The 27,360-nt window shown below is 43.6% G+C and overlaps 3 protein-coding genes across 5 annotated transcripts in view; 1 reads left to right on the top strand and 2 right to left on the bottom strand.

The window, feature by feature from the left end:
• Positions 1 to 1,044: 1,044 nt before the first annotated feature.
• On the top strand, positions 1,045 to 6,062 carry coq10a (coenzyme Q10A). Its single transcript, XM_058050754.1, has 5 exons — positions 1,045 to 1,588; positions 2,135 to 2,290; positions 4,524 to 4,716; positions 4,785 to 4,886; positions 4,969 to 6,062. Exons 1-5 carry the CDS (start codon positions 1,452 to 1,454, stop codon positions 5,134 to 5,136), a joined length of 756 nt encoding a protein of 251 aa, XP_057906737.1. The 5' UTR covers positions 1,045 to 1,451; the 3' UTR covers positions 5,137 to 6,062.
• A 1,280-nt stretch (positions 6,063 to 7,342) lies between these two features.
• Positions 7,343 to 19,310, bottom strand: cs (citrate synthase). Its single transcript, XM_058050753.1, has 11 exons — positions 19,097 to 19,310; positions 13,403 to 13,453; positions 13,118 to 13,225; positions 10,486 to 10,551; positions 10,003 to 10,134; positions 9,633 to 9,821; positions 9,129 to 9,328; positions 8,922 to 9,051; positions 8,740 to 8,841; positions 8,473 to 8,682; positions 7,343 to 8,369 (listed from the first exon to the last, which is right to left on the bottom strand). Exons 1-11 carry the CDS (start codon positions 19,145 to 19,147, stop codon positions 8,199 to 8,201), a joined length of 1,410 nt encoding a protein of 469 aa, XP_057906736.1. The 5' UTR covers positions 19,148 to 19,310; the 3' UTR covers positions 7,343 to 8,198.
• Positions 19,311 to 20,391: 1,081 nt separating this feature from the next.
• Positions 20,392 to 27,360, bottom strand: part of LOC131104041 (inactive dipeptidyl peptidase 10) — a 43,051-nt gene continuing 36,082 nt past the window's right edge. For 2 of the 3 annotated variants that reach the window (XM_058050750.1, XM_058050751.1), the window contains 7 exons: positions 25,391 to 25,457; positions 25,121 to 25,312; positions 24,995 to 25,049; positions 24,823 to 24,922; positions 22,804 to 22,862; positions 22,644 to 22,716; positions 20,392 to 22,563 (listed from right to left, as the gene is read on the bottom strand). In XM_058050750.1, the coding sequence (XP_057906733.1) occupies positions 22,340 to 22,563; positions 22,644 to 22,716; positions 22,804 to 22,862; positions 24,823 to 24,922; positions 24,995 to 25,049; positions 25,121 to 25,312; positions 25,391 to 25,457 (770 nt within the window). In that variant the 3' untranslated portion in view covers positions 20,392 to 22,339. The remainder of the gene's footprint in view (positions 22,564 to 22,643; positions 22,717 to 22,803; positions 22,863 to 24,822; positions 24,923 to 24,994; positions 25,050 to 25,120; positions 25,313 to 25,390; positions 25,458 to 27,360) is intronic. The other variant, XM_058050752.1, reaches the window with a different exon arrangement.

Raw genomic sequence — 27,360 nt, forward strand, 5'->3', positions numbered from 1 at the left:
TAATTTAAATCTACAACTTTATTCTCGTACATTTATGACTTTTTTTGTGAATGTATGATGTTATTCTCGTAAATTTCCGCCTTTTTCGTGTAAATTTACAACTTAATTCTTGTAAATTTACAATTTAAGTCTTGTAAATTTACCACTTTTTCCCCCTTTTTTTTTTTAGACCAAAAAAGGAACCCCTGCGCCGCACTTTGGGCACCCCTGGTTTGAAGCGAGCCTCCAAACCATTGATGACCAAATAAGAGGTCACGGGGGTCTTGTTGCAAATTCTACAAATCACATGCTTCCAAAATGCTACCCTAAATAAATCTCCGCTCAAGTCACATGACCCTTTCTTTTCCCCCCCAGTGTGTACTTGTGTGTTAAATGTGTGTTAGTAGAACAATGGGTCATACATGCAAGCATAAAAAAGGAATGCAACATTAAGGAGGATTACGGACGCACTTGTGACTCCCTAAATTCATCCGGATTTTTGTCCTCTTTACTATAAAGTCACTTTGGTGAAAGACTTTTTGTCTCCTTGTCATCATGTGCATTTAATGCGAGTATCAAGACCCCCCCCCCCCCAAAAAAAACACTTTAAAAAGACAAAAAACAATGTCGCCATTCACAGGAAAATCGCAATCCTCGCTCGCCATCTAGAAGCCAGACGCTGCTCAGGAAAATCAGGAACAGGAAATCATGGAAATGGTCCGTTCCAGGGTCAAGATGTGACCATAAAATACTATTTTTGTTGCATTTTAACATTTTAAAGGTCATACAAACATGTTTTTAAATATATATATTGTTTTTAATTTTGTACTTGTAAGATATTAATTATTAACATTAATTAAAATTTGTATAATATACTATAATATTATTGTAGAAGGTGAAGAAAATCAAAGTATTGATGTTGAATCAAAAAATATTGTATTTAAAAAGAGATAACACACATAACTTCCATGTTTTATTAAGGGGCCTTTAAATATAAGTAGTCAATACAGCATGCATTATTCCTTCCGACACGCTAGGGGGCAGTAGTTTTGCCCAGTGACCGTTTATGTGCGCAATCAGGCAAGAGAACAAAGCGTTTGTCCCACCGGCGTTTTGTAGCAACTAGAAGGTCGAGCGGAGTCAGGCAGCGAAATCAGGAAAAACACAAACAAAAGAAGACAATATCGACATTAAACCTGCTATTTTTGTTGATAGGTTACGATGTCAGGGCGTTCGTCGTGATGTTTTTGCTTTATGTCGCGAAGCTTGGGAATCTTACGAAAGCTTGCTAGCTAGCTAGTATTAGCTAGCGGTTAGCTAGCGTCACTGGTTACGTTGACAGCCAGCTAGCTAATGCTATTTTCTTGACACGTATTACCCTTTGACTCTTCCGTTTTCTTTTTGTTTTTTGTTTTTAAATTAAAATTTCGACTGAAGTGTTGTGCCAGTAAGAGCGAGTGTCTGCTGCCTTCATGGCAACCACGGCTAGTGCCCGGAGGTTGCCCATGGGTGTGCGGACTTTCAGCGACTATCTCCAGCTTGCTATCGCGGGCTCTCCTCGGTCGTGCCGGCCGGCGGTGCCTCGAATGTGCAGCCGGCAGAACATCAGGTAAGAAACGCCAATGATGTGTGATATAAACTATGAATTTATCAACGGCTCACTGTAGCCATGACGCATTAACAGTAACATGACGGTGCTTTAAAATGATCCGTTCCGGGGTCAACCTATGGCCATCAAACCATTTTCTAATGCATCATAAAGTTTTAAAACTTGTCAAAGGGTTCAAAATTTAAAACTTTTCATGGTTTTTGGCCTCTATTCCAAACGCAAATTCGTCTTTTAGAGGCCTGGCACTCTCTGTAGTTGAGTAAATAAACCCCCACAGCCATTATTTGTGGAAAGCATAACGCCATGGATGTGGCCCAAGACACATTTTTAAAAACACCTGTGTCGGTGCATTCATGGCCGCCTGGGATATTTCCAGTGCCGTCTTGCCCGGCGTAGGTCAGCATTCCAGATGGTCACATGTCACCACAGAAAATACCAGCAACTAGCATCCACGTGTGTACCTTTTGTGTGATGTTGTTGTCGCCCCGGCGGCCGGAACGTCGTCGTCCTTTCCAATGGCGTTTGTGCGTGTTCCCCCCCCGGCAGACATTTGTCCTCCTGCGGCATCCTGATGACCCGATCGCCCAGAGCGGCGCTGTGCCTCCACGACTGGGACGCGGCCATGGCGAGTCTCCCCCAAAGCCGGAACTTCATCAGCCTGACCAACAAGAGGAAGGAGTACTCTGAGCGCAGGATCCTGGGGTAAAGTGTGCTTGCGTTAGAATCCCATCAACACTCGAGTGATCTGTCAACGGTAGTCGTTAGCGCCGCCTCGTTTGGGTGTTACATCAATTTAGACGAGTCCTTGAAGGTGACACCGTGTAAGTAACGCCTCGACGGGAACCCGAGAGACCAGCATGCCTTTATTGCCCGACTTAACACGTCACAGTCGTCCTTTGCCATCATGCCGCGGCTGATTACTGCCTATTATTATGAAAATAATATTGAATTGAAGTGAATTTCCGCAAAGCAGTGTTCAATATTAATAATTGGTAGTTAATAGAATAGAAAACCTGTTTACGGTCTTATAAATAGGTTTTTTTAACAATATTAGAGCCTTTTAGACATGAACTAACACCCCTATAGTCACCTTTACACTTCTATTACCAATATGGTACACATAATAACAGAATATAAGACACATTAGGCATAGAAAACCTGTTTACCGCCTTGTAAATACACTTTGTTAATGTCTCTAGAGCCCTCTAGATATGAACTAACACCCCTATAGTCACCTTTACACTCCTATTACCAATATGGTACACATAATAAGAGAATATAAGACACATTAGGCATAGAAAACCTGTTTACCGCCTTGTAAATACACTTTGTTAATGTCTCTAGAGCCCTCTAAATATGAACTAACACCCCTATAGTCACCTTTACACTCCTATTACCAATATGGTACACATAAGAGAATATAAGACACATTAGGCATAGAAAACCTGTTTACCGCCTTGTAAATACACTTTGTTAATGTTACTAGAGCCCTCTAGATATGAACTAACACCCCTATAGTCACTTTTATACTCCTATTACCAATATGGTACACATAATAAGATAATATAAGACACATTAGACATAGAAAACCTGTTTACCGCCTTGTAAATACACTTTGTTAATGTTAGTAGAGCCCTCTAGATATGAACTAACACCCCTATAGTCAACTTTACTCATATTACCAAATACAGTTAATGTTACTAGAGCCCTCTAGATATGAACTAACACCCCTATAGTCACCTTTGCTCATATTACCAAATACGGTTAATGTTACTAGAGCCCTCTAGATATGAACTAACACCCCTATAGTCACCTTTGCTCATATTACCAAATACGGTTAATGTTACTAGAGCCCTCTAGACATGAAATAACACCCCTATAGTCACCTTTATTCATATTACCAAATACGGTTAATGTTTCTAGAGCCCTCTAGACATGAACTAACACCCCTATAGTCACCTTTACTCATATTACCAAATACGGTTAATGTTATTAGAGCCCTCTAGGCATGAAATAACACCCCTATAGTCACCTTTACTCATATATCCAAATACGGTTAATGTTACTAGAGCCCTCTAGACATGAACTAACACCCCTATAGTCACCTTAGCACTCCCATTACCTACATATGAGACATAACAACAATTAAGACACAGAAAAGCTGTTTATCAACTACTAAATAGACTTTTTAACATTATTAGAGCCCTCTCGACATGCACTAACAGCCCTATAGTCACATTTACACTCCTGTTACCCAATATAGTGGATATAATAAGAGAAAATAGGCATATTAGGCATGGAAAACCTGTTTATAGTTTTCTGAATATGTGATATTAATATGAATATTAGAGCCTGTTAGACATGAACTAACAGCCCTATAGTCACCTCTACACTTCTGTTACTCAATATAGTAAGACGTAATAAGAGAAAAGATATTAATGCTAGTGCTGGAGCCTATCCCAGCTGTCTTGGGGCGAGAGGCGGGGTCCACCCTGGACTGGTGGCCAGCCAATCACAGGGCACATATAGACAAACAACCATTCACACTCACATTCGTACCTATGGACAATTTGGAGTCGCTAATTAACCTAGCATGTTTTTGGAATGGGGGGAGGCAAACTCCACAGAGACGGCCGAGGGTGGAATCGAACTCGGGTCTCCTGGCTGTGTGTCCTACGCGCCAACCATAAAAGACCACAAAAGATATATTATATATTAATATATATATATTAGTAAGTATATGAATAAGAAGGGAGGGAGGTCTAGAGGTGACTTTTAGCTTGGTGATCAATACTGACCCCCGGTGGCCAATGTGGAACACTACATTCCCAATCCACCTCATCCATTTCCATAAAAGCTTCACTCGGCCCAAGAAAAAGTGGATTTAAAAAAAATGAGAGTTGAGTTTGAGGTGTGTGGTTTTTTCGGGCGTCAGGTATTCCATGCTGGAGATGTACGACGTGGTGGCCAACGTGGACGACTACAAGCACTTCGTCCCGTGGTGCAAGAAGTCCGTGACGGTGGCCAAGCGCTCCGGCCACTGCAGGGCCCAGCTGGAGGTGGGCTTCCCGCCCGTGGTGGAGCGCTACACCTCCATGATCACCAGCGTCAGGCCTCACCTGGTCAAGGTGCGTACGCTCCCGCTCCCGTCCCGCGCGCCTTCACCGTCCCGGAAGCTAACACGTTGTCTTTCCAGGCCGTTTGCACGGACGGGAAGCTCTTCAACCACCTGGAGACCATCTGGCGCTTCAGTCCCGGCATTCCCGGATACCCTCGCACCTGCACTGTGGACTTTTCCGTAAGTGACTTCCTCGCACTTCCCCACTCCCGCTCTCTCTGGTGTCTTCCTGACGACCCTTCCGCCCCCCCGCCGCCGCCAGATCTCCTTCGAGTTCCGCTCGCTGCTGCACTCCCAGCTGGCCACCATGTTCTTCGACGAGGTGGTCAAGCAGAACGTGGCCGCCTTCGAGCGCCGCGCCTGCAAGCTCTACGGCCCCGAGACCCGAATCCCACGAGAGCTCATGTTCCACGAGGTCCACCAGACGTGACGGCGCCTCCTCCTCCTCCTCCTCCGCTCGCCTCACCCCGGCCTTAAAAGTCCCGCCTCCTCCCGCATGATGCTTGAATGACAGCGCCCCCCCCCTGCAGTCTACCTCCTCACGTGTACAAAAAACAGCAACACTAGAAGAATAAACCGCAAAACCTGCTTTTCATTTTAGTTGAAAGACTTTTATTGTGAAGGAGGGGAAGCGCCATCCACGACTGATGACAAATCAATACTTTCATGCATCCTAGTCTGCTAAACATCCCTTTTTTTTCATCATTTATGACTTGCTTTAGTTGGGGGAGGGGGGGGCAGATGTGTGCCATCTTTCTTTCGTGTTGTTGCCGTGTGCAGTCAAGTTTGCACCATTACTTTGCACCATTATTTTGCACATGTTACTGGACTGCCAGTGCATTGTTCATTTCATTTTAGAACGCGCTATTGCACATAAACATTATCAGGAATTTACCCCCGAATTGGACCCCTCCCTTTCCTTTTCCTAAGGAAAACATGCTAAATGGATTTCCTTTTAAAAGTAAAAAGTTGGATTTTTTAAAAAATCCCACAAAAGTCCCCCAAATTAACTTTTTTTCCTTAATTTACATTTGTTACAAAGCCAAAATGGATGTCCTTTTACGACTAGATGTGAATATTTTTCCAAAAAAAGATTTTCAGACCATTTTTTAAAAATAGATTTTACTGATTATCAAGGGAAAAACTAAAAGGGAATTTTGGTTTATTAAATAAAAAGGAACAAAAACCACAAAATGACACTTTGGGCTACAAAATAAATGCTCAAAGTAACAACACACGGTGTGTTTTTTTGTTGTTTTTGCACATGCATGGATGCAAGTAGAAATGGTGCCAATTGATTGTAAAAAAAAATGTTATTGCTACCAAAGGACTGACTTTTCTTTTTGGGGGGGGGGGGGGGGGGGGGTGAGTCAAAGGTGTTCATATATGAAGGCGTATGTACACATGATTTCTGAATTACTACCCTCCAGAGCAGTTTACTTTGCTGGATTTTAAACAAACTATATATGATATGACGATATGATGATATATGTTACATGTGACATTCAGCTTGGAAGTGTATATTTGCATCCCATAATTATTTTTAACAAATAAAAATAAATGTTACATATTTTCCAAGAGTCATTTCTTGCCGCCCAGAAAGGAGAGGTCAAGCTCCAGTATGTGGGACAGCTATTCATGGAAGGGTGGGGAGGGGTTGGAGGGGGGCGGTCATGTGACAGAGGAAGAGCGTCTGTCAATTGATTGGTGATGAACGCTGTCTTGCACTACTCGGCTGCAACCAGTAGAGGCGCTGTTTCCCAGTCTCCCTTTTTTTTTAAATTAATTAATCTTCTACTGCTTTCTAGGTTGGTTTTTAGAGTTTGGGGTATTGTTTTGCATGAGTTAGTTGCACGAGTTAGTTGCACGAGTTAGTCCATCAGCCGGCGCCAACGTCAATAAACAACCCAGACTGTTCATAAAAACATTTATTTTTCTTTTTTTGTACTTTGCTTTTTCTCCGTATTTCTCACCTTGTCCGACTCCAGCCCCGTCCCCCCCGCCCCCTTTCACTCCTCACCTAATCCTTTCTGCCCCCCCCCCCCATGACACCGACGCGTCTGAAAGGGAAAATGGAGTGTCGACAAACAAAAGGCGGACGCGGCTGCTTGCCCGTCTGGAGAGCGAGCTCAAAAACTCAAGCGGAAAGAAAAATAACGTGTATGTACAAAATAGCTGCTAGCTTTTTGTCCGCGGCTGGTGTGAACCCCCCCCCCCCCCCCCCCCGCCCTGAGAGAGAGAGAGAGGGGGGGGGTGGAAGTATGACAAGTTGTGAGCTATACATGTACATCATATACATATATAAGCTATGTACACAAAGTATAAATAAAAGCACAAACCCGTGACGGTCCGGCACACGCAACCCGAGGGGGGGGGGGGGGCATGAGGGGGCAAGTGCTGATTTTGGAGCATCCCGTGTGGAAAACAAGCGCTCCCGTGTGGGAAACAATTACTAAAAAGAAAAGAAAATCGAAGATGTTTGGTAGTTTGGAGCTCGCTCTCGGCGTTTCAATCGGCGGGACGCAACGTGATGTCATTTTGATCTGGGGGGGGGGGGGGGGCACGACGGCAAAAGCAAAAAAAATAAAAATAAGACAACAAAGAAACCAAAAAAGACGATTTTGTGCGGCGTATCGGAGACAAGCTTGCTTTTTTTTTTTTTTTTTTTTAACAATTTCTTACGTTTGAATTGATGAATGCGGCGGGAACGGCGGAGTGTTCGTTCGCGGGAGTGAAACCAATCGATAGCGTGGGGGGGTGCTGGGGGCGTGGCTTAAACACAAAGGAAGTACATTTCATTCACTCCCACAATTCCCTTTGATAGCTCGCCATGCTAGCTACGACGACAATAACGATACCGTAAATGCTCCAATTTACCGCACGGCTCAAACTGATACACCTGTGGCTGTAGGCGACCCCCTGATGTGGTTTGTTTTTGTTTTAAAAAAAAATGGTATCCCGAGCGGCCGAGCTTTCCGGCGGCCTCATTTAGCTCTGCAGGCGCTTTAAAAGGTTGCAAAGGTGGAAACGAGAGCCACCCACTCGGGTTCCGATTTAATAACATCCGTGTTTATATCGATGGAGCTCTGCATGCGCTTTAAAAAGGCGGTGATAGCAACCCGTGTGGGGACTTTAGCTAATAAATGACATCCGTGTATTTCCACGTAGCGCCGCTACAACATCGGTTGTGTTGTGTTCTAGATATGTTCATCATGGAGCTACATTGTCCTTCTCGGCTTTCTCATGCACTCCAAATCATTATTAACGTTAAAAAAAACAACAATTTAACGAGCGATCATTTGAGCATTTACGGTAATGTGTGTGTGTGTGTGTGTGTGTGTGTGTGTGTACATGTGTGTGTGTGTGTGAGTTCCCAGATAGTTACACTAAAGCGCTGTGGGAAATAAGCGTACTGTCTTTGAATCCGGCAGGGTGGGGCGGGCGGGCGGTGGGGGGGTTTCGGGGTCGACTCCGTGCTCGGTCCCCGGCGCCTCAGCCCGACTTTGAGCCCACCAGGGACATGAGTCCATCCGTGCTCATGGACTTGGGGCGCTCCAGCGGGAAGCCCAGGGCCCGACTCCACACCAGCTGGGCCAACACGCCGAGAGCCCGCGACACGCCGAAGAGCACCGTGTAGTAGTTCATCTCCGTCATGCCGTAGTACTGTTGAGCACAGTTGCCGGTTGAACATTCAGATCTTCATAGTTTAATGATGACATTATGTCGGGTGTTTCGGCCCCCCCCTGGTGGAGAGACGAGGACTGACCTGCAGCAGCACGCCGCTGTGGGCGTCCACGTTGGGCCAGGGGTTCTTGGCCTTGCCCTGCTCCAGCAGCACGTTGGGGACGATCTTGTAGAGCTGGGCCACCATCTTGAACATGGGGTCGTTGGGCAGGTGCTTGAGGGCGAACTCGCGCTGGCAGGTGTAGCGGGGGTCCGTCTTCCTCAGGACGGCGTGGCCGTAGCCCGGGACCACCTGAGGCGGAGAGAGCGTCACACGGCGTGCCCCATGACCGGCGGTCCGTTGACTTACCCTTCCGGACTTGAGCGTGTTCCAGATGTAGTCCCTCATGCGCTCGTCCGACACCTCCCCCCCCAGCTCCTTCTGCAGGGCCGTCAGCCACACCAGCACCTCCTGGCGACAGGACGGCGACAGCATCAGCACCGGGGGTCAAAATCCCGACCTGTCCCCACCCCACACCCGTGGTGACCAACCTGGTTTGCCAAGCCGTGGAGAGGACCGGCCAGGCCGTTCATGGCGGCGCTGAAGGACAGGTAGGGGTCCGACAGGGCGCTGCCCACCAAGTGGCTGGTGTGGGCGCTCACGTTGCCTCCTTCGTGGTCGCTGTCACGTGACACAAAAGCATACGTGAGGCCAAGCGTTCGTTCGGGCTGAAGGACGCCGCGACGCGGTTCCCCCACCTGTGGATGGTGAGGTAGAGTCTCATGAGCTCGGTGAACTGGGCGTCGCTGTAGCCTAGCATGTTGGTGAAGTTGTGGGACCAGTCCAGGTTGGGGTCGATGGCGCCGATGCTGCTGCCTTCGCGGTACAGGTTGCGGTAGATCTTGGCGGCGATGCAGGGCAGCTTGGCGATCAAGTCCATGGAGTCCTCGTAGACGTACTGGGGGGGGGGGGGGGGGGGGGGGGGGGGGGGGGGGAGTGTACATGACGTCAACGCCCCCCGTCTAGTATTGTACACTAGCCACCAGGTGTCTAAAAGTCAACTCTGAACCCCCGACATCACTTCCTGTCCTCCACACGTCTGCCCGCCCACCCCCAAGGTCCCCATTGGGGTCACTTCCAGGCCAGACGAGGTAAGTGAATTCACATAGGGGTGTTATTATTTGTGTAGAGGTCTCTAATGTAAGTTTAATATTCCATAATTACAACAATATTCCATGGATCTGGAGAACCCCTCCACTCACCTCCCAGTACTTGGACTTGTGCACGCCCTCCGAGTAGGCGCGTGCGAAGCTGCTCTCGCTGTTGAGGGCGGTGATGGCGGCGCTGAACTGGGACATGGGGTGCAGGTTGGTGGGGAAGTTGTCCAGCATGGTGACCACGTGCGAGGGGAGCGCCGCTCTCTTGGCCCACTCTTTGGACACCCAGGTCACCTGGCAGACGGGACCCGCCATTAACCGGCGCGCACTTTGGACGCAGTCTGGCTTTTGACGGCAATAAAACGCTTTGACAGCTCGGGAGGTCAGAGCGATATGACGAACACAACTCGATTGACTCAGCTGACTCAACCTCAAGGAGGTCCGTTTCATGACGGCACCCCGCCCCCATCCTCACCTGCTCCTCAGTGGGCACCTGTCCCGTGACCAGCAGCCAGAAGAGGCCCTCGGGCAGCGGCTCGTCGCCTCCTTCGGCTTTGGGGAGTAACTTCTGACACTCGGGGATGCTGTAGCCTCGGAAGCGGATGCCCTGCGAGGAAACACGAAGGGAGAGTTCTCATGTTGTACTTGAACAAGAATCGGAAGTAATGTCATTCCCAAGGAAGTCATTCCCAAGTTTCATAGTTTGGCTGGTCCAGAAAGGAACGCTACACCCAGTATAAAATGGGAATAATACGTAGCAAGGTAGTCGCTGGTGGTATGGCGACGTGTCACGACACCAGTAATGCTTAGCTGTTGCTAACAATACTACTACTACTACTACTACTACTACTAATAATAATAATACTACTAATAATGTCACTGACATGTTAAAAGCGTGATTGTTGCCTCCTGAGGTGTGCAAGGCATGGCCCGCAAAGAAAGTACAGCACACACTGACCTCGTCGGGATCCAGCACGGAGGTCTCGTACACCAGACCCTTCATGCCCCTCATGCCGCCATAGACCTGGGCAGGACAACAAAGGAGTACAGGCAATGAGAATACACACGTGTTCCACATTTGTACCGCAACCCCAAAGGCAGGACTGAACAAAAGAGGACTAGACCAAGACAAAGACTAAGACCACAACAAACTAACGGAACCAGACAGACACACACGGCAGTACAGTCGTACCTCGCTACGTTGCGCTTCGAATATCGTTCCCTCGTTCTATCGTGTATTACACAAATCAATAATCATGTCTGGTTTGCCATTGCCTATGACTGATTATTCATAAAAAATATTGAAATGAAAGTTATATTATATACTGGCCACTAGGTGTCAGTAACGGCAAGACATTGTCAATGTGAAAGGGGGAAAAAAGTTCTCCCATTTAATGTGGAAGTGGTATGTTTTTGGGTTCTTAGTTTGTCTTTCACCTCCAGTCCAATAAAATTTTTTTTTCCACTTTTCTGACCTCTAAATGTAGTTAGAATGTTACATTATGGCGTTAAACCATACCAAAGTTTCAGATAATAAGATTTGGCATTCAGAAGTGAGCCCTCAAAGAAGTTCGTGATGGCTGTTTACGCCCGGTTTCAAAGAGTTTTTTCCAACTGTGACCCCACAGTGGGTGTGTCCAGAGGCAGGCCGTGGATGGAATAAATGAAAGCAGACCGTATTGGAAATCTAAGGAAATCCATCTGGAATAGGTGCAGATTCTGGAAGATCTAGAAAGTTTCCTGTGCAGATTATTGTGCGTAGCTGCTCTATAGCAGTCGACAACGCAATATACCAAGGGCTGGGAATGAGTATAATCGGTCCGCTTTAAGTTTACAATAAATAAATTGGAGGCTAACTAGCTAGCTCGCTAGCATGCTATGCAGTCGTGGCTGTTTCCTGTCCCTGCAGGGATCCTGTAGCCTGTGGACTAGCAATGTGATTTCAACAAAGAACAGGTGAGATGGAAGTTGGTGCTAAAAAAGCATATCCACAGATCATCAAAGCGGTTTTTCCACTATGTGGTACTCATGTGGACACCCTGAAGTCCACGTCATCGGGCCTCAACACAACATTAGCAAAACCTAAAATAGGAAAAAAAAAAAAATAATAAAAGAAAATTGCCGCCCAGGTTGGAACCCACTTCCTGTTAGCAAAACTTAGGTTTGTTTCTTCCTCAACATTTGTGGCCATTTGTGGCGTAAGGCAAGTACTTTTAGCTTTTAGCTTAGCCTTTTCGCTATCTAATGCCGTCACTCTCTCCCCCGTGTGTTCCAGCAGTGAAAGCGGCATCGGCGCGGCTCGCTTCATGCGTGACCTCCGCCAGATGACCCGACTGATAGCCGACACGGTAAATAAAGGCCGGCACAGACATGTTAAGTAGGTTAACGTGCCACAACTAATCTGCCTTCCGCCTGATGGCTTACCTGCTGAAATTAAAGTCAACTAAAATTAAACAGCAGCGTGTTACGTGTCAAATACTGGAACAAAACAAAACATTTCATGGAGAGAGAATAAAGCCCGGAGGATGAAATGTGGAGGTTTCCAGTCAAATATTTTTGTGTTGTCATGCATCTTAATTATCTGACTATACAATAACATTTTGTTGGGTATTGTGTAGAACAGGGGTGCTCATTAAGTCGATCGCGAGCTACCGGTCGATCGCGGAGGTGGTACTGGTCGATCGCGGCGTGACATTAAAAAAATATCATCCCAGCATCAATGCCGTCACTTGATTGACATACAGGGCAGCCATTCAGATGACAACTGAATGTTGCCCTTCGGGCGACCAATCAAATCAAACAACGTCTCTAAGTGCAGCAGAACTTACGATGTCAGCCTATCATCCATCCCCGTTACTTGATTGACATACAGGACAACCAGTCAGATGACAACTGAATTTTGACCTTTAGGTCACCGCTCATGCGTAAACAACGATGCAAAGTGCTAAGCTAGTCGGCGAATTGCGAGATTTTAAGCCCTCGCTAAAGTTTATGGTCACTAAAATGAGTGAAGGAGCTGGACCAAGTAAAAAGGCAAAAACTGGACCAAGTAAAAAGGCAAAAAACATATCACTTCCATACGGATATGGAATATTATACGGATATTATGATACGGATATTATCCATGACTGATAAACATTTGGAAGTGTGCTTGAGGCTGGCTATCAGCAGCTACTGTCCGGACTATGCATCCCTGGCTGGTTCAATTCAGTGCAAGTCATCAAAGTAAACTCAGGTAATTAGAAAAAATGTTAATTGTTAATTATGTGTGTTTTGCAATATTGGCTCATTTGGTTATGTAAGGTACATCAACATACATTGTACGTACAAATAATCCTCAATACATTTGAAAATAAATAGATGTTTTGCATTTTTGTAGTGGGTAGATCATTTTGACTCGCTCATTTTAAAAGTAGCTCGCATGCTGAAAAAGTGGGAGCACCCCTGGTGTAGAAGTACTGTATGTATTGCAATAGCTGTCCAAATTCCAGTTGACACTTTGTTGACAATCTGTGAAAAATGTTCTAACACGGAACTTTTCATGTTCCTGTGCTGGAAATGAGGGAACAAGACTTGTGGGGTCGACTCACCATGTCCACAGTAACCTGACCGATGTTGGTTTTGCCATACTGCTGTTTGAAGTTCTTGATCCTGGTCTGTTCTTTGGGGATGAGGTCGGACAGAACATCCTTCAGATTCTGTGTGGAACAGTCAAGAAATGAGCCACAATTCAAAACCCACTGCTCCAATACGACCAGGGGTTCATCAAACAGATGCTAAGCACACACTGAACTCCGGTATTGATCGCGAGTCCACACAAAGGTCAGCACGTTCGGTGTGGCAGTTTTCTTTTTTTGGTTCCCCGGACAACTTACCGTCGTCGAGGCGCTGGCGTTTCTTGCAGCCGTAATGAAGAAGCTTGCGTTCTGTGGAGGCAAAGATAACAAATAATGAATGCATGTTTTTAAGAAGAAGGTGCCGACATCTGCAGAGGCTAACGCCATCAATTACTGGATAGCAACATTTTGCAGCAAAGCTTCCATCCCTTCACAATGGCCGACCACGCCCACTGCACTGCACCGCACGTCAATAAAACAATCAATAACGCTTGTGGATTAATAACCCTGCATTTTACACCCGTGGGCACCCAACGCTCGTTAATAAATCCTCGGTATTACAGTGAGAGACGCTAAGTGCCCCCTTAGGACGCTGCCTCTCGTTACGATTTGTAAAAATCCCATTTTTCTCTTTACCCTTCTTTCCACTTGAAATTAATTCATCTTTTAAAAACTATCCAACACAGAAAGACAACCCCTTCAGTACCAGACGGCCATTTTAGATCCTTCAAGACACACACAATGTTGTCTTCTATGGCTATAGAAACACAGAAAGATCACACTCCTGTCTTTCAATGCTTTTTTCCCTTCATTAGTAAACAGTAGTAGAACATAGGTATGTTTCAGGGAAATATCAGTTCCCAACTAAAAAAAAAAAGATACATTTCAAGCACAACTTTCATTTGCTTTTGTGACAGCTTTAGGATCTAAACCAGGAGTGTCAAAACCTTTTCCACCGAGGACCACATAGTGAAAATGAAAGTATGCAATGGCTACTTTGATATTTTCTAATCCTGAACTCACTTTTTGTAAGTATTTTTGTCTGAAACTTTGATACTAAAATGCCATTTTTCTTGATAATATGTTCTTTTAGAAAAGGACCCTTTGTTCTGGTTACATTATTGCAGATTTTGCCATTTTTGCTGTTGTACTGTATTTTATATAAAAAAAAAATTTTAAGAATGTGGTTCAGGCCAATAAAAAATACAAAAAGGGTTTTACCTCTATATATATATATATATATATACATTTTTTTTTTTACAAATATAACACCATTAACCATTTTCACATTTGGAACTGAACTGTGTACATCAAAAATTCCCTATAACACTCCTCCACGCTCTCTCACTTCCGCCTTCCCATCATGTGATTTCCCTCATTTGATCTCTATGACATCTATGGATCTCTACAAATTGGCAAGGCAGAGACACGGAGATGGGAAGGACGTGCAGCAGGTCAGGGTGTCAAGGATAGGAATGGAAGTAGTGGGATGGGAAGATGGAAAAAGTATTTTACAGAGTTGATGACTCAGGAAAAAGGAGAGAGAAGGAAGAGTAGAAGAGGTGTCTGCTGTGGACCAGGAAGTAGCAAAGATTGGTAAACAGGAAGTGAGAAGAGCATTGAAAAGGATGAAGAGTGGGAAGGCCCTTGGTCCTGATAGATTTGGGAAAAGGCGAAAGAGAAAGAAGAATGACATTTTGGCTAAATATATATATGACTCTATTTGTGCCAAAGTGAAATTTAACCTTGACATGCATCTCTTGATATTGAGCTGAAACGTACCTATGTTCTAGTATAAACCACGTCGATATAACTCAAGAACACAATACTCTGTACGCCTTGAAAATTCTGTCCAAATCATCTAAAATGGCCGACACCGAGAGGGATGGCTTTTGAATGCGTAATATTTCAACTCTTTGCTCGTAAAATGACATTACTTTTCCTCCTATTATTACGAGTTAGGACTTTACTAGAACTATTTGAACTTTCCTCTCATAATTATGACTGTACTCACAAAATATGTTGTTTTTCCGCAGTCTTACGCAACCTCATTAGTTGCTTTGTTTCATATTACAACTTTAAAAAAAAAAAAAAAAAAAGCTTTCTTTAATGTTTCAACTTCATTGGACTTTCCTGATTAACAATTGATTTTCTTGTACCTTTTTTTAAAAAAATAAATACTGCATTTTTTCTGTTAATATTCTGACTTTATTCTCAAGAAATTACAGTTGATTTTCCAAATCTTTAAAATGATATTTCAGATTGTACAGCAGGCCAATTAAAGTACAGCCTTGGGCCTCCGTGCTGTTGCTGTACTACAGTATAGTTGTTTGATTTAATCTGGTCTGTTTGTGCTAAATGCAAATCATTTCATAAATCACATTAATAAGCAGTCAGTTTTCTTAGCAACACGCTTCTTTAGCGCCTGGCAGAATAAGATAGGGAATAATGCTGCCAAAGTTTGTGTTTACAGTACAGGCTTGTGGTATTTGGTCGTACAAAATACGTCCCCTGAAATATAACTGGAGTCGGGGTGGGTGGGGTTGGTGCAGGTTTGTGATTAGGGTGGTGGGGCGCACGGCGGGGGGGCTGATTGCCTGAGTAAAAATGTAATTCTTGTTTCAACTCGGCCTCTTATGGGAGGATCACTCCAAACAAGTTTTGTTGAAACATGTTCCCACGTTGATATTGTCTTATATAGAGTAGAGGATGCGGTTATGTAGTGGGAACTTTTATTGTTCTGCAAAAAGTACTAGGAGTCTATTCGGGGTAAAATATTCATATGTAGGATTTCACTAATAATCATTACATGGATTCCAATGATGTACTAATAGGACTATAATGCGTATGCAGTAATACTTAGTTTAACCGGTGAGCATACCTTATTTATAAACCTTATTTCCATATTTATACATCTAATATTTGCCTAATTCGAGCATTGAAAACCTGTTTTAGACAGTTTTTAACGTTTGAGCCCTCACACACATTACATAACACCCCGAGTGGCGGCACTATGGCTGTGCCGTTGACGGTCGACGTATGCTGTTGAGAGACGTAGTATCTCCAACGTGTCTTGGGGCTCCCACCAGTCGCACGAACCGTGAACCCCAGGGAGGCGTTCGGGGCGGCATCCTGAGCAGATGCCCGAGCCCCCTGGTCTGGCTCCTCTCCATGCGGATGACAGACATTTAATCTCACTCTAGTCGTTTTCCCAGCACTCCGCATATAAAACTGCACTGTAAGCGCGTGAACAATCAGGTGTTTGGTCACATTTAAGACTTCATGGCCGTGGTGGGGGGGTGTTACATAAGAACAATAAAGCTCTATGGAGGGCAAAGGGGGGTTATCTGCACTTTTTCCCTTTTTATAGACTCTGATAACCACTAAAGTCTGTACAAGGTTGTAAATAAAGATTACCCAGTTGGCCCCTAACAACGTCATTTGTGTCAAACCTCTGTTGGTTTGGGCGGGGTCAAAGACAAAAGTGCACAAAATGAATACTGATTCAGAGCACGAAGCGCCTTTTGAAGCATCTCCATAGAATACAGGTTAGGAGTGTTTTGGATTATTGTCCTTAAGTAGAACCCGGGTTGGTTTCGGCTTGAGGTCACCAACAGACGGCCGGACACTCTCCTTCAGAATAATTCATGACTCCATTTATCACAGCAAGGCTTCCAGGTCCCGAAGCAGCAAAACAGCCCCAAACCATCACACTACCACCACCACATTTTACTGTTGCAATGATGGTCTTTTTTGGAAAATGCCAGATGTAATGAGAGACCTTCCACCTTCCAAAAAGTTCTACTTTTGTCTGGTCAGACCACAGAGTATTTTCCCCTTTGTTGTTGTGGGGTCTTTTTTGACTTCTCAGATGACTCGTCGCTGCCCTCTTGGGGTCGTTTTGGTTGGCCAGCCACTCCTGGGAAGGTTCACCGCTGTTCCGTATTTTGTGGATAATGACTCTCAATGTGTTTTGCTGGAGTCCCAAAGCTTGCTTGAGAAATCTCAATTAATCTGTTATGTTTTAATGGGAAAAATGGGGGGGGGGGGCAATCACTTTTTCCACACAGGTCCATGTAGATTTTGATATTTTTCTGTTCCCTAATAATAAAAGTTTCATTTTAAAAACTGCACTGTGTGTTCAGTTGTTTCGTCATTGATTAGCATTTCCATTGGTTTGTACTAAGAAATCAGGAAGGGGCAAACGGTTTTCACACCACTGTACATGTACAGAACGACATCTAAACGAACTATACTCATCACATGTCACATGACAGTATGAATAAATAGTTTTTAGAATGAAAACCCAATAGCGCTGTTATAGACCGTAGCACGTGGAAGGGACTTACAAAGTTCTACTTTTTTTGTATCAAGTCCTCGGGACTTCCGATGTCATGTGCTCAGAGGAGTGCAGGGTCCTAGATTTAGCCAAGCATGCTGGAGCAAGACCATTCATGGCTTGACCACAAACTGGAGGATTCCAAAATGTATCGGGAGCCAATGGTGTGACGAGATACTGCAGAGGAGGGACTGATTTACTCCAGTATAGACGGCATTGCAATATTCGAGTCTAGCTAATTAATGCATGAATTTCATTTTCAGGGTCCATTCTTGATAAAAAAGGGCTTTACCTTTTTCATGTATGACCTTTTGTCCTTGGATTACAACTTGCAACTTTCATTATTTTGCAGCCGTGATCAAGAAGACATGCTGACACTTGTGGGTCGGGTCCTGTTTTGCCAAGGACGTTTTGTGATAAAAATACATTAAGCACAGCTGGTCTCACGAAGTGTATTTACAAACACAACACTGGACGCTAGCAGGGGAAAAATGAACGCAAACACTTTGTCGTAAATTTTCCACGTTAACCGCAGAGAAAAACACGCTAATCGATGACCTTATCGAGTGCGAATGTGCAGAATTGTTGCATTGATTGATGCTAGCAAACAACGAAATATCGTATCTCTCCAAAACAAACGCCGTGCTCGTACTAGTGGATGGTGGTGCTTTTAATTTGATGTTGTTCCTGACTTAGTTTTACACAGTATGTCAAATTAAGATTGCTATAACGTATGCCTTTGCGCTGTTTACACCTATTCTCGTCTTCAGTCACACATCTGTTCGTTTAGGAGACAATCCGGGGGGTTTCTACCACTTCTGTCTAATCGTAACCCGTATTACACATGTACCTTTACTGCGTACTTGCGTACTACTTTGCTGGGTTGTCGTTCCCGAAGTCAAGAGGTCTGTAAGACAGTAGGTTAAAGGTCGTAGCAAGGTTCCTGTCATTGCATGGACGCAAGGTACTTGATAAGTGAAGGTCAAAGGGTGTGTCTTGGGAGACATTACCACTCTTCAATGAAATGGTATCAAATGTAGTTTTAAAAAATATACCCCACAGTGGGAATAATCAGTATAACAATTTATTATGCACGCCACATTAATTTAATAGACACTTTTGGAGGTTTGTAAAGCATATTATAGCTATTTTATAGCTATTAAAGACACACACGGAGGATCTTATCTCAAGATCTGAGGTTAAGTAATAGGGCGTTTTAAAAGTGAAGGTCAACAAGGCGGTGGGGGCTTTTTTTTTTTTTTTTAAAGGAGTTGACGCACCCCGTGTGTCTAAACTGTCAACATTGTCAGTTTATTGTCAGTTAGTAAAAGTAGGAAAGTCGTTACATAGCTTAACTTAGACCTACTACGGTTCTACACAAACGAGCAGCGTTCATTAGCTCCGCTGTGACGAAAAAAAGCAGAAAGCAGCAAAAAACTGGAGGTAAATTGGTGATTATAAGAGAGTTTTACAGCGACTGGCCAGCCTTGTCTCACAGTGTGCTCGCTAACGGCAGCTAGCACGTCGTTAGCCGGCTAGCTTCCAGCTTCGCGGCTTAAAAGAGATGATAAAAAAGTCAACATGGCGGCCGCCCGTGCCGTCCGTCTTCTTACCTTTGAGTTGAGGAGTTTAGGCGCTAGCCTGCTGACAGTCAGGAAAGACATCGCTGCGTGTGTTTCAAGTGTTTCTTCTGGCGTCTTCTCTGTGGATCAGGAAGCCGCTGCCAGTGCGCCACGGAACCGCTTGAAGGTGCCCCTCCGAAGAACAGAAGGTTGAAGAGGGATTCGGGCCCGCAAGTAGTCTCGATGATGATTGGCCAATGAGCCGGAAGTGTGTTGTGGTGCATGGCCGTGTGAGTGGTCGTGGCGTCGCTGTGCCTGGTGCTCATTGGACGACGTCTCTAACGTTGAGCGAACCACCAGTGTGCGTTCAAGAACGCGCTGTAAAAAACTTGTTCAGCTACGATGACGAACAGTTCACTTACCTTTAGACATCATTTCCGATAAAGATACAAGCATCTGTACACATTAAGTACGTTCTACTTTTCATGACCTTGTCCTTCTTTCTTATAGACTAAGTTTTCTATACTGTTGGTCTCATTAGGGTCAGGACAAACTGGAGCCTAGACCAGCTCACTTTTTGGGTGGGGGGCGGGAACATCCTGGACTGGTCGCCTGTCAATCATAGGACACACAGTACATATACAAACAGCCGTTCACATATGACTCAGACCAATAAGTTAATATGTGAACATTATAAATTATTGTGTTTTATATATAAAAATATTCATATTAAAATTAGTAAATAATGTTTTTAAGATTTAATATATATTTAATATTTCATATGAAAACATCATTCACTTTTAATATAAATTTGTAACATTTCATATAATATATTTAAAACATGAATACTTTTAGTATTATTTAAAAAACGATAATGTTTAATATTAATTTATATTAATTAATATTAATTTAGTAAATAATGTTTCAAATATTTAAATATATAAAATAATACTTTGTATTTGTTGATATATAATCCACATATGGTAATTAATATAACATATAAATAACATAAAAAAAATATTAAAATAATATAAAAATATTATTTGCTAATTTTAATATCCATCCATTTTATGTACTGCTTATATTAATATTTTAACACAAAGTATACAAAAGTTTTTACATTTTGATTCCAAATATAATTTTTAATTTGGTTTATATATTAAAGTATTGATTTCAAATATTATTTACTCTTTTTGATATGAATATATAAAAAATATGCAATAATTCATGAGCGTATGTGGAGAGCCAATGAAAACAAGCTTGCAGGCCGGAAGTGGCCCCAGGGCCGCACTGTCGACACCCCCGATGATTCACGACAACCAGGAAGCAAAACAAGAGAGTGATCTTTAATTGTGAAGGTTTTGTGGGGGAAATGCTGGCTGTGTGGGGGGGGGGGCATGCAACGTACGCTTTACTTTGAAGGGCCGCTGCCCACCTCAAACAAAGACAAGCCCAGCTTATGCAAGAAGACCAGTTCAATGCGGGGAAGTAGAGTATCAAAAGGTGGAGGCAATCTCCGTCTGACGGCAAAAGGCTTGCGGCCTTGCCGCGTAGACACCCCCCCGACGCTCCTGCACGCCGTCAGACCAGTCGGTAAAGTCCGTGAACGTCCCACGACACGCTAAATGAGACGTAAACACGCTGTTCAAAAACAGCAGTCATACCGGAACCTGCCACGCCAGTCCCGGCGGGGACAACGTCATGACTTTTTGCAACATTTTTGAACACAGAAAAAGCAAACTACTTGACATGCCTGTATGTACATCGAACCCCGTACGGGAAACCTGGACACATTTGGCACCGGCGTCTGCCTGCATCCAACCCGTTGGGCCTCGGGCGTTAAAAAAGGGGCCTTCGCTGTTTCACTCTTTATGTTACAAAGGAGTATCACAGTTTGCCGCTGAAAACACAACAACTACAACCAAGGATAACCGTAAAAGATTAAAGATTTTTGAAAAAATTGCTACATTACATTAGTATTTTTTGAGGGCAAAAAACATTTTGAAATAAAAATATACAAATTATTAGACTCATTTTAGGAGAAAAGGTACTATTTTGTAGAAAAAAAGTCCAACTTTTAAGACATTTTTATATATTCCAAGTCCTAACGACATGTGATTCAAGTTCTTGATCTTCTAGAAAAAAAAGTAGCAGCACAAAAAAAATAATAAATTAAATTAAAAAAAACAGTAAAAAAAAAAAACAGAAGCAAAAAAGTAGCATTTTTAAATTAAAGTCATGAATTTAGGAAAACAATTTATACTTTTTGAGAAAAAAAATTACATAACTAGGGCTGTCAAATTAATGCAATTAAATGTGATTAATTCTGAGTTAACACGGACAAAATGCGATTAATTGCCATCAAATATTTTAATCGATCGACAGCCCTAATCATAACATGACGACACTAAGGTAGCAGTAGTTTGAGACAAAATAGATTTTCATAAATAAATATCCAATATCCAAATAAATAAATATCCAATATCCAAATAAATAAATATCCAATATCCAAATAAATAAAGATAAATATCCAAATAAATAAAAGTGACACTTGCAACATTGATATATTAAAGTTGTCATTTTTGGGGCAGGAAAAAAACACAAACAAAGTCATATGTTTTGGTGATACTACTTTTTCTGCTTTCTTATTTGAGGATAACTGCGCTACCGATAAGTATCGGCCCGATATCAGCATAAAATATGATATCGGTATTGGACTTTTTTTTTTCCCGATCATGAAAACCAATACTGTATCAAAGACATACGGTATGCGTTCATTCCGCCACTGATATGTGTAACGTGACGTTACACATATCAGTATCGGCTGATATCGCTATTGGAAATTTTTCATCAAAAAAAATATATATATCAGACATCACTAATTTATATTTTGTTATATTCTTCTGATCCAAAAACTACCACTTTATTCTCTTAATTCTACAATTTTTGGAGAGAAAAAACTTTTTCTTCTGGAAAAATAATTTTTTTTCTCCTCTAAAAATTTGCTAAAAAAAAAAAAGTAACACATTTTATTCCTGCAATTTTGTTGTGAAAGGATATAATTTTTGGTATTTTCATCGTGACCTGAATACTCCTTTGTAGTACATCCAGCGTATTTTGTAAATAAAGATTTTTTTTTTGGGGGGGGGGGGGGGGGCGAAGCAACTGTGTGCAGTAGCGATTGAAGTTCCTCCAGTTGTGTGGAAGCTAAGAGTGTTTGGTCCCCGTTCCTGTACTCTTGAGCCTGGTAGTCCGGCGCCACACCCCCAAATTCCGATAGTCCTCCCGGAGTCCTCAGTCGTCGTCCTCCTCCTCGTCCTCGTCCTCCTCGGCCTCGGACAGGAGGCTGTGCTTGAAGCAGTTGAGGAAGTAGTTGAGCAGCGTACGTTGGAAGTGCTGGACGCTGCGTGGTTCCCTCAGCGTGTGGCCCTCGTCGGGGTAGAGCTGCAGGGAGTAGTTGGCCTCCACCCTCACCAGGCGGCTCAGGAGTTCGGCGCTGTGCTGGAAGTGTACCCTCGCTTTAAGGGACAAAAAACCAACCCTGCATGTTAATGAGTTGAGTCGGGAGACTCGATGGAAGGAAAAGACTCGGGTTTACCGTCTGCGGTTCCGTGGAGGATGAGAAAGTTCTCATCTTTCAGTTTGCTGACGTCCTCCAGCAGAGAGGCGGTCTGCAGAAATGGAAGAAGAAGAAAACGTTGCTGCCTGAGACTAGCTAGCTAACTAGCTAACATCGGCGTCAACTAACGACAGCTTACCGAGTAAACGTGCTCCTCCTTCGTCGGGAGGCCAAGATACCTCTCGGAGAACACTGCGTCTGCAACAGAAGAATAACCTGAAACCGCTAGCTAGGTAGCCGCCACAGAGGTAGGTCACCGTAGGGTCAACTGGCAGGCTGGGGAGACCAAGAACTGGGTTGATATCGGTAGTTCAACAGTAATCTAGGCCGATACTGTTAGTAGGTTGGTCAGTAGTTTGGTAGGTTTGCTTCATAGGTAGGGGAATACCAAGGTATGTGGGGAGGTTCAGGTTGTGCGAGTGTTTCGGTCGATGGTTTTGGGGGTTAATTGGGGGTAAAGTCGGGCGATATGTAGGTAGGTGGATAGGTAGTATGTTAACAGCTCGGTAAGTTGACCAAACGGTCTGCCAGGTAAATAGAAAGGCCGAGTTTGGTCAATGGGTATGGTAAGAAGTATGTAGGTTGGTTCCTATGTTGGTACATACTCCAATACTTAGGTCAAGAGTTGGTAGAGTTGGTCAGTCGGTAGGAAGATTAATGGCAAGGAATGCAGATGGCAGATTGATAGGTAGGTTGACCAGACAGTCTTAGGGTAGACCGGAAGGCTGATAGGTTGGTTAAGAGTTACGTAGGTTGGTTCCTATGTTGGTACGTACCCCGATACTTAGGTCAAGACTTAGGTCAGTCGGTAGGAAGATTAATGGCAAGGAATGCAGATAGGCAGATTGATAGGTAGGTTGACCAGACAGTCTTAGGGTACACAGGAAGGCTCATAGGTTGGTTAAGAGTTATGTAGGTTGGTTCCTATGTTGGTACGTACCCCGATACTTAATTCAAGAGTTTGGTCAGTCGGTAGGAAGATTAATGGCAAGGAATGCAGATGGTAGATTGATAGGTAGGTTGACCAGACAGTCTTAGGGTAGACCGGAAGGCTGATAGGTTGGTTAAGAGTTACGTAGGTTGGTTCCTATGTTGGTACGTACCCCGATACTTAGGTCAAGACTTAGGTCAGTCGGTAGGAAGATTAATGGCAAGGAATGCAGATAGTAGATTGATAGGTAGGTTGACCAGACAGTCTTAGGGTACACAGGAAGGCTCATAGGTTGGTTAAGAGTTACGTAGGTTGGTTCCTATGTTGGTACGTACCCCGATACTTAATTCAAGAGTTTGGTCAGTCGGTAGGAAGATTAATGGCAAGGAATGCAGATAGGCAGATTGATAGGTAGGTGGACCAGACAGTCTTAGGGTAGACAGGAAGGCTGATAGTTTGGTTAATAGTTATGTAGGTCGGTTCCTATGTTGGTACGTACCCCGATACTTAGGTCAAGAGTTAGGTCAGTCGGTAGGAAGATTAATGGCAAGGAATGCAGATAGTAGATTGATAGGTAGGTTGACCAGACAGTCTTAGGGTACACAGGAAGGCTGATAGGTTGGTTAAGAGTTATGTAGGTTGGTTCCTATGTTGGTACGTACCCGGATACTTAAGTCAAGACTTCGGTCAGTCGGTAGGAAGATTAATGGCAAGGAATGCAGATACGGAGGTAGATTGATTGGTATGTCAACAGGTAGGTAGGTTGACCAGACAGTCTTAGGGTACACAGGAAGGCTGATAGTTTGGTTAAGAGTTATGTAGGTTGGTTCCTATGTTGGTACGTACCCCGATACTTAGGTCAAGACTTAGGTCAGTCGGTAGGAAGATTAATGGCAAGGAATGCAGATGGTAGATTGATAGGTAGGTTGACCAGACAGCCTTAGGGTAGACAGGAAGGCTGATAGGTTGGTTAAGAGTTATGTAGGTTGGTTCCTATGTTGGTACGTACCCCGATACTTAAGTCAAGAGTTTGGTCAGTCGGTAGGAAGATTAATGGCAAGGAATGCAGATGGTAGATTGATAGGTAGGTTGACCAGACAACCTTAGGGTACACAGGAAGGCTGATAGGTTGGCAGCTCAATACTTGGGTAGAAAATGCAGATCGGCAGGTTAACACGGAGGTTGGCGGATGACTAGCTAGTCGGTAGAAGAGGAAGGCCAACTGACTATAAAGCCTGAAGTCCGTGATCGGGGCCACGGCAGCTGAGCACCGGAAGAGCTTCTCTGTCGCTGCCAACATTTTCAGGGTTAAATGTCCCCCAAAGGCCTGTTGGGAAAAGAAGTCTTGAATAAGGTAGGAAGGATTGTGAAGTCCTGGTATGAATGAAAACGCTAGAACCTTTCCATAGAGCGCCATGCGGCGGTGGTCAATGTAGGGCATCTTCATCAACAACCTGCATGAAGAAGCCATGATTTATTTAGTGGCGTCGGAGTCATGGTTGCCAAATGATGCTGTTGCACCCACTCGACGACTTCCAGGTGGTCTCTGACACGAAGTGGGCCGAGCTTATTGACGGCGGCCGCCGCCTTTTGTCCGCGCCCCGCCCCGCTCCTGCTGTCCACCCAGGCCAACGCCACACCGTGGGCGCTGGAGAGAACCTGAGGCCACCCCAGCGAGAACTCCTCCGTCAAAAACTGATGAGCGGGAAGCCCGTCTCTGAGGGACGAGGCAGACAAACCGTATTGAAGACTTCTGACAGCTTAAGGGGAGGGGTCGGGTGAGCTAGCTACTTACACAATGACCAGCAGAGGGTGCAGGTTAGCCTCGTAGCCGTGAGGTAAAGATAGCTTCAGGTGCACGTCTGAGGAACGCAAACAAGTGGAATGACCGGATTATCTTTACATGACGTGCAAACATCGGATTCATTCAAGACTAAACTGTCTCTTAGGTGAAGAAATGGCAATGTAGCATCATTAGCATACATTAGCATACTTGCTGTCAAAAAAACTTCTGCCTCAAAAAGTGGACAACCGATAGGAAAGCTAGAAATCGTCTTTGCGTTTACAAAAACACAACGTTAGGTTAGGTTAGACTCAGAATTGTCTACGATATTTCCAAAAACACTTAGTTGACGACTGAATTGAAACGTTGACACAAATGCGCAAAAACGCGTATGTTTGATGACCCTACGGGTTGCTGACCCCCGGGTTTGTTGATGACTCGAAATTGTCTTTGACGTTTACTTAAAGGCATGAAAATTGTCTTTGAAATTATCAATTGTTTTTGACATTTAGCAAAAACATGGATGCTATTGTCTTTGTCGTCTACGTAAAAACACAAAAATTAGTCAGTTCGGTTCTTAGGTTTTTAAGGACTGAATTGTCTTTGACGTTTACGAAAACAAATATGTTGGGTTTTCTGGAGACTCTGAATTGGCTTTGATGTTTTATGAAAACATTAAGTTAGTTGACGACTGATTTGTCTTTGAAGTTTACACAAATGCGCAAAAACGCGTACGTTTGATGACCCTACGGGTTGCTGACCCCCGGGTTTGTTGATGACTCGAAATTGTCTTTGACGTTTACTTTAAGGCATGAAAATTGTCTTTGAAATTGTCAATTGTCTTTGACATTTAGCAAAAAATGTATGCTATTGTCTTTGTCGTCTACGTAAAAGCACAAAAATTCGTAGGTTTTTAAGGACTGAATTGTCTTTGACGTTTACGAAAACAAATATATTGGGGTTTCTGGAGACTCTAAATTAGCTTTGATGTTTTATGAAAACATTAAGTTAGTTGACGACTGAATTGTCTTTGAAGTTTACACAAATGTGCAAAAACGTGTACGTTTGATGACCCTACGGGTTGCTGACCCCCGGGTTTGTTGATGACTCGAAATTGTCATGAAATAGTAAATTGTCTTTGACATTTAGCAAAAAATGTATGCTATTGTCTTTGTCGTCTACGTAAAAACACAAAAATGAGTCTGTTCGGTTCTTAGGTTTTTAAGGACTGAATTGTCTTTGACGTTTACGAAAACAAATATGTTGGGTTTTCTGGAGACTCTAAATTGGCTTTGATGTTTTATGAAAACATTAAGTTAGTTGACGACTGAATTGTCTTTGAAGTTTACACAAATGTGCAAAAACGCGTACGTTTGATGACCCTACGGGTTGCTGACCCCCGGGTTTGTTGATGACTCGAAATTGTCTTTGACGTTTACTTAAAGGCATGAAAATTGTCTTTGAAATTATCAATTGTTTTTGACATTTAGCAAAAAAATGGATGCTATTGTCTTTGTCGTCTACGTAAAAGCACAAAAATTCGTAGGTTTTTAAGGACTAAATTGTCTTTGACGTTTACGAAAACAAATATGTTGGGTTTTCTGGAGACTCTGAATTAGCTTTGATGTTTTATGAAAACATTAAGACTGAATTGTCTAACGTAAACGCACAAAAACGCATATGTTAATTTAGAGTCTCACAAACCTGACTGACATTTACGAAAACTTACATAAGCGCCGGAAGGTGACGCACAAAACCACGTACGTTCAGATAGTTAACGGCTGTAAATTTCCTGAGAACGCACAAAAACACGTACTTTAGCTTAGTCAAACAATTGTATCCGATGTTTAAAAAAACTCGTACGTTGGGTTTGTTCAAGACTATAAATTGTCTCGATGTTTACATAAACGTACAAAAAGTGCGTACGTGAATTTAGAGTCTTGGACAAACTGGTCAGACATTTACAGAAATACGTATGTTAG

This window comes from Doryrhamphus excisus, chromosome 16 (assembly GCF_030265055.1).
Source record: "Doryrhamphus excisus isolate RoL2022-K1 chromosome 16, RoL_Dexc_1.0, whole genome shotgun sequence".
Classification (NCBI taxonomy): Eukaryota; Metazoa; Chordata; class Actinopteri; order Syngnathiformes; family Syngnathidae; genus Doryrhamphus; species Doryrhamphus excisus.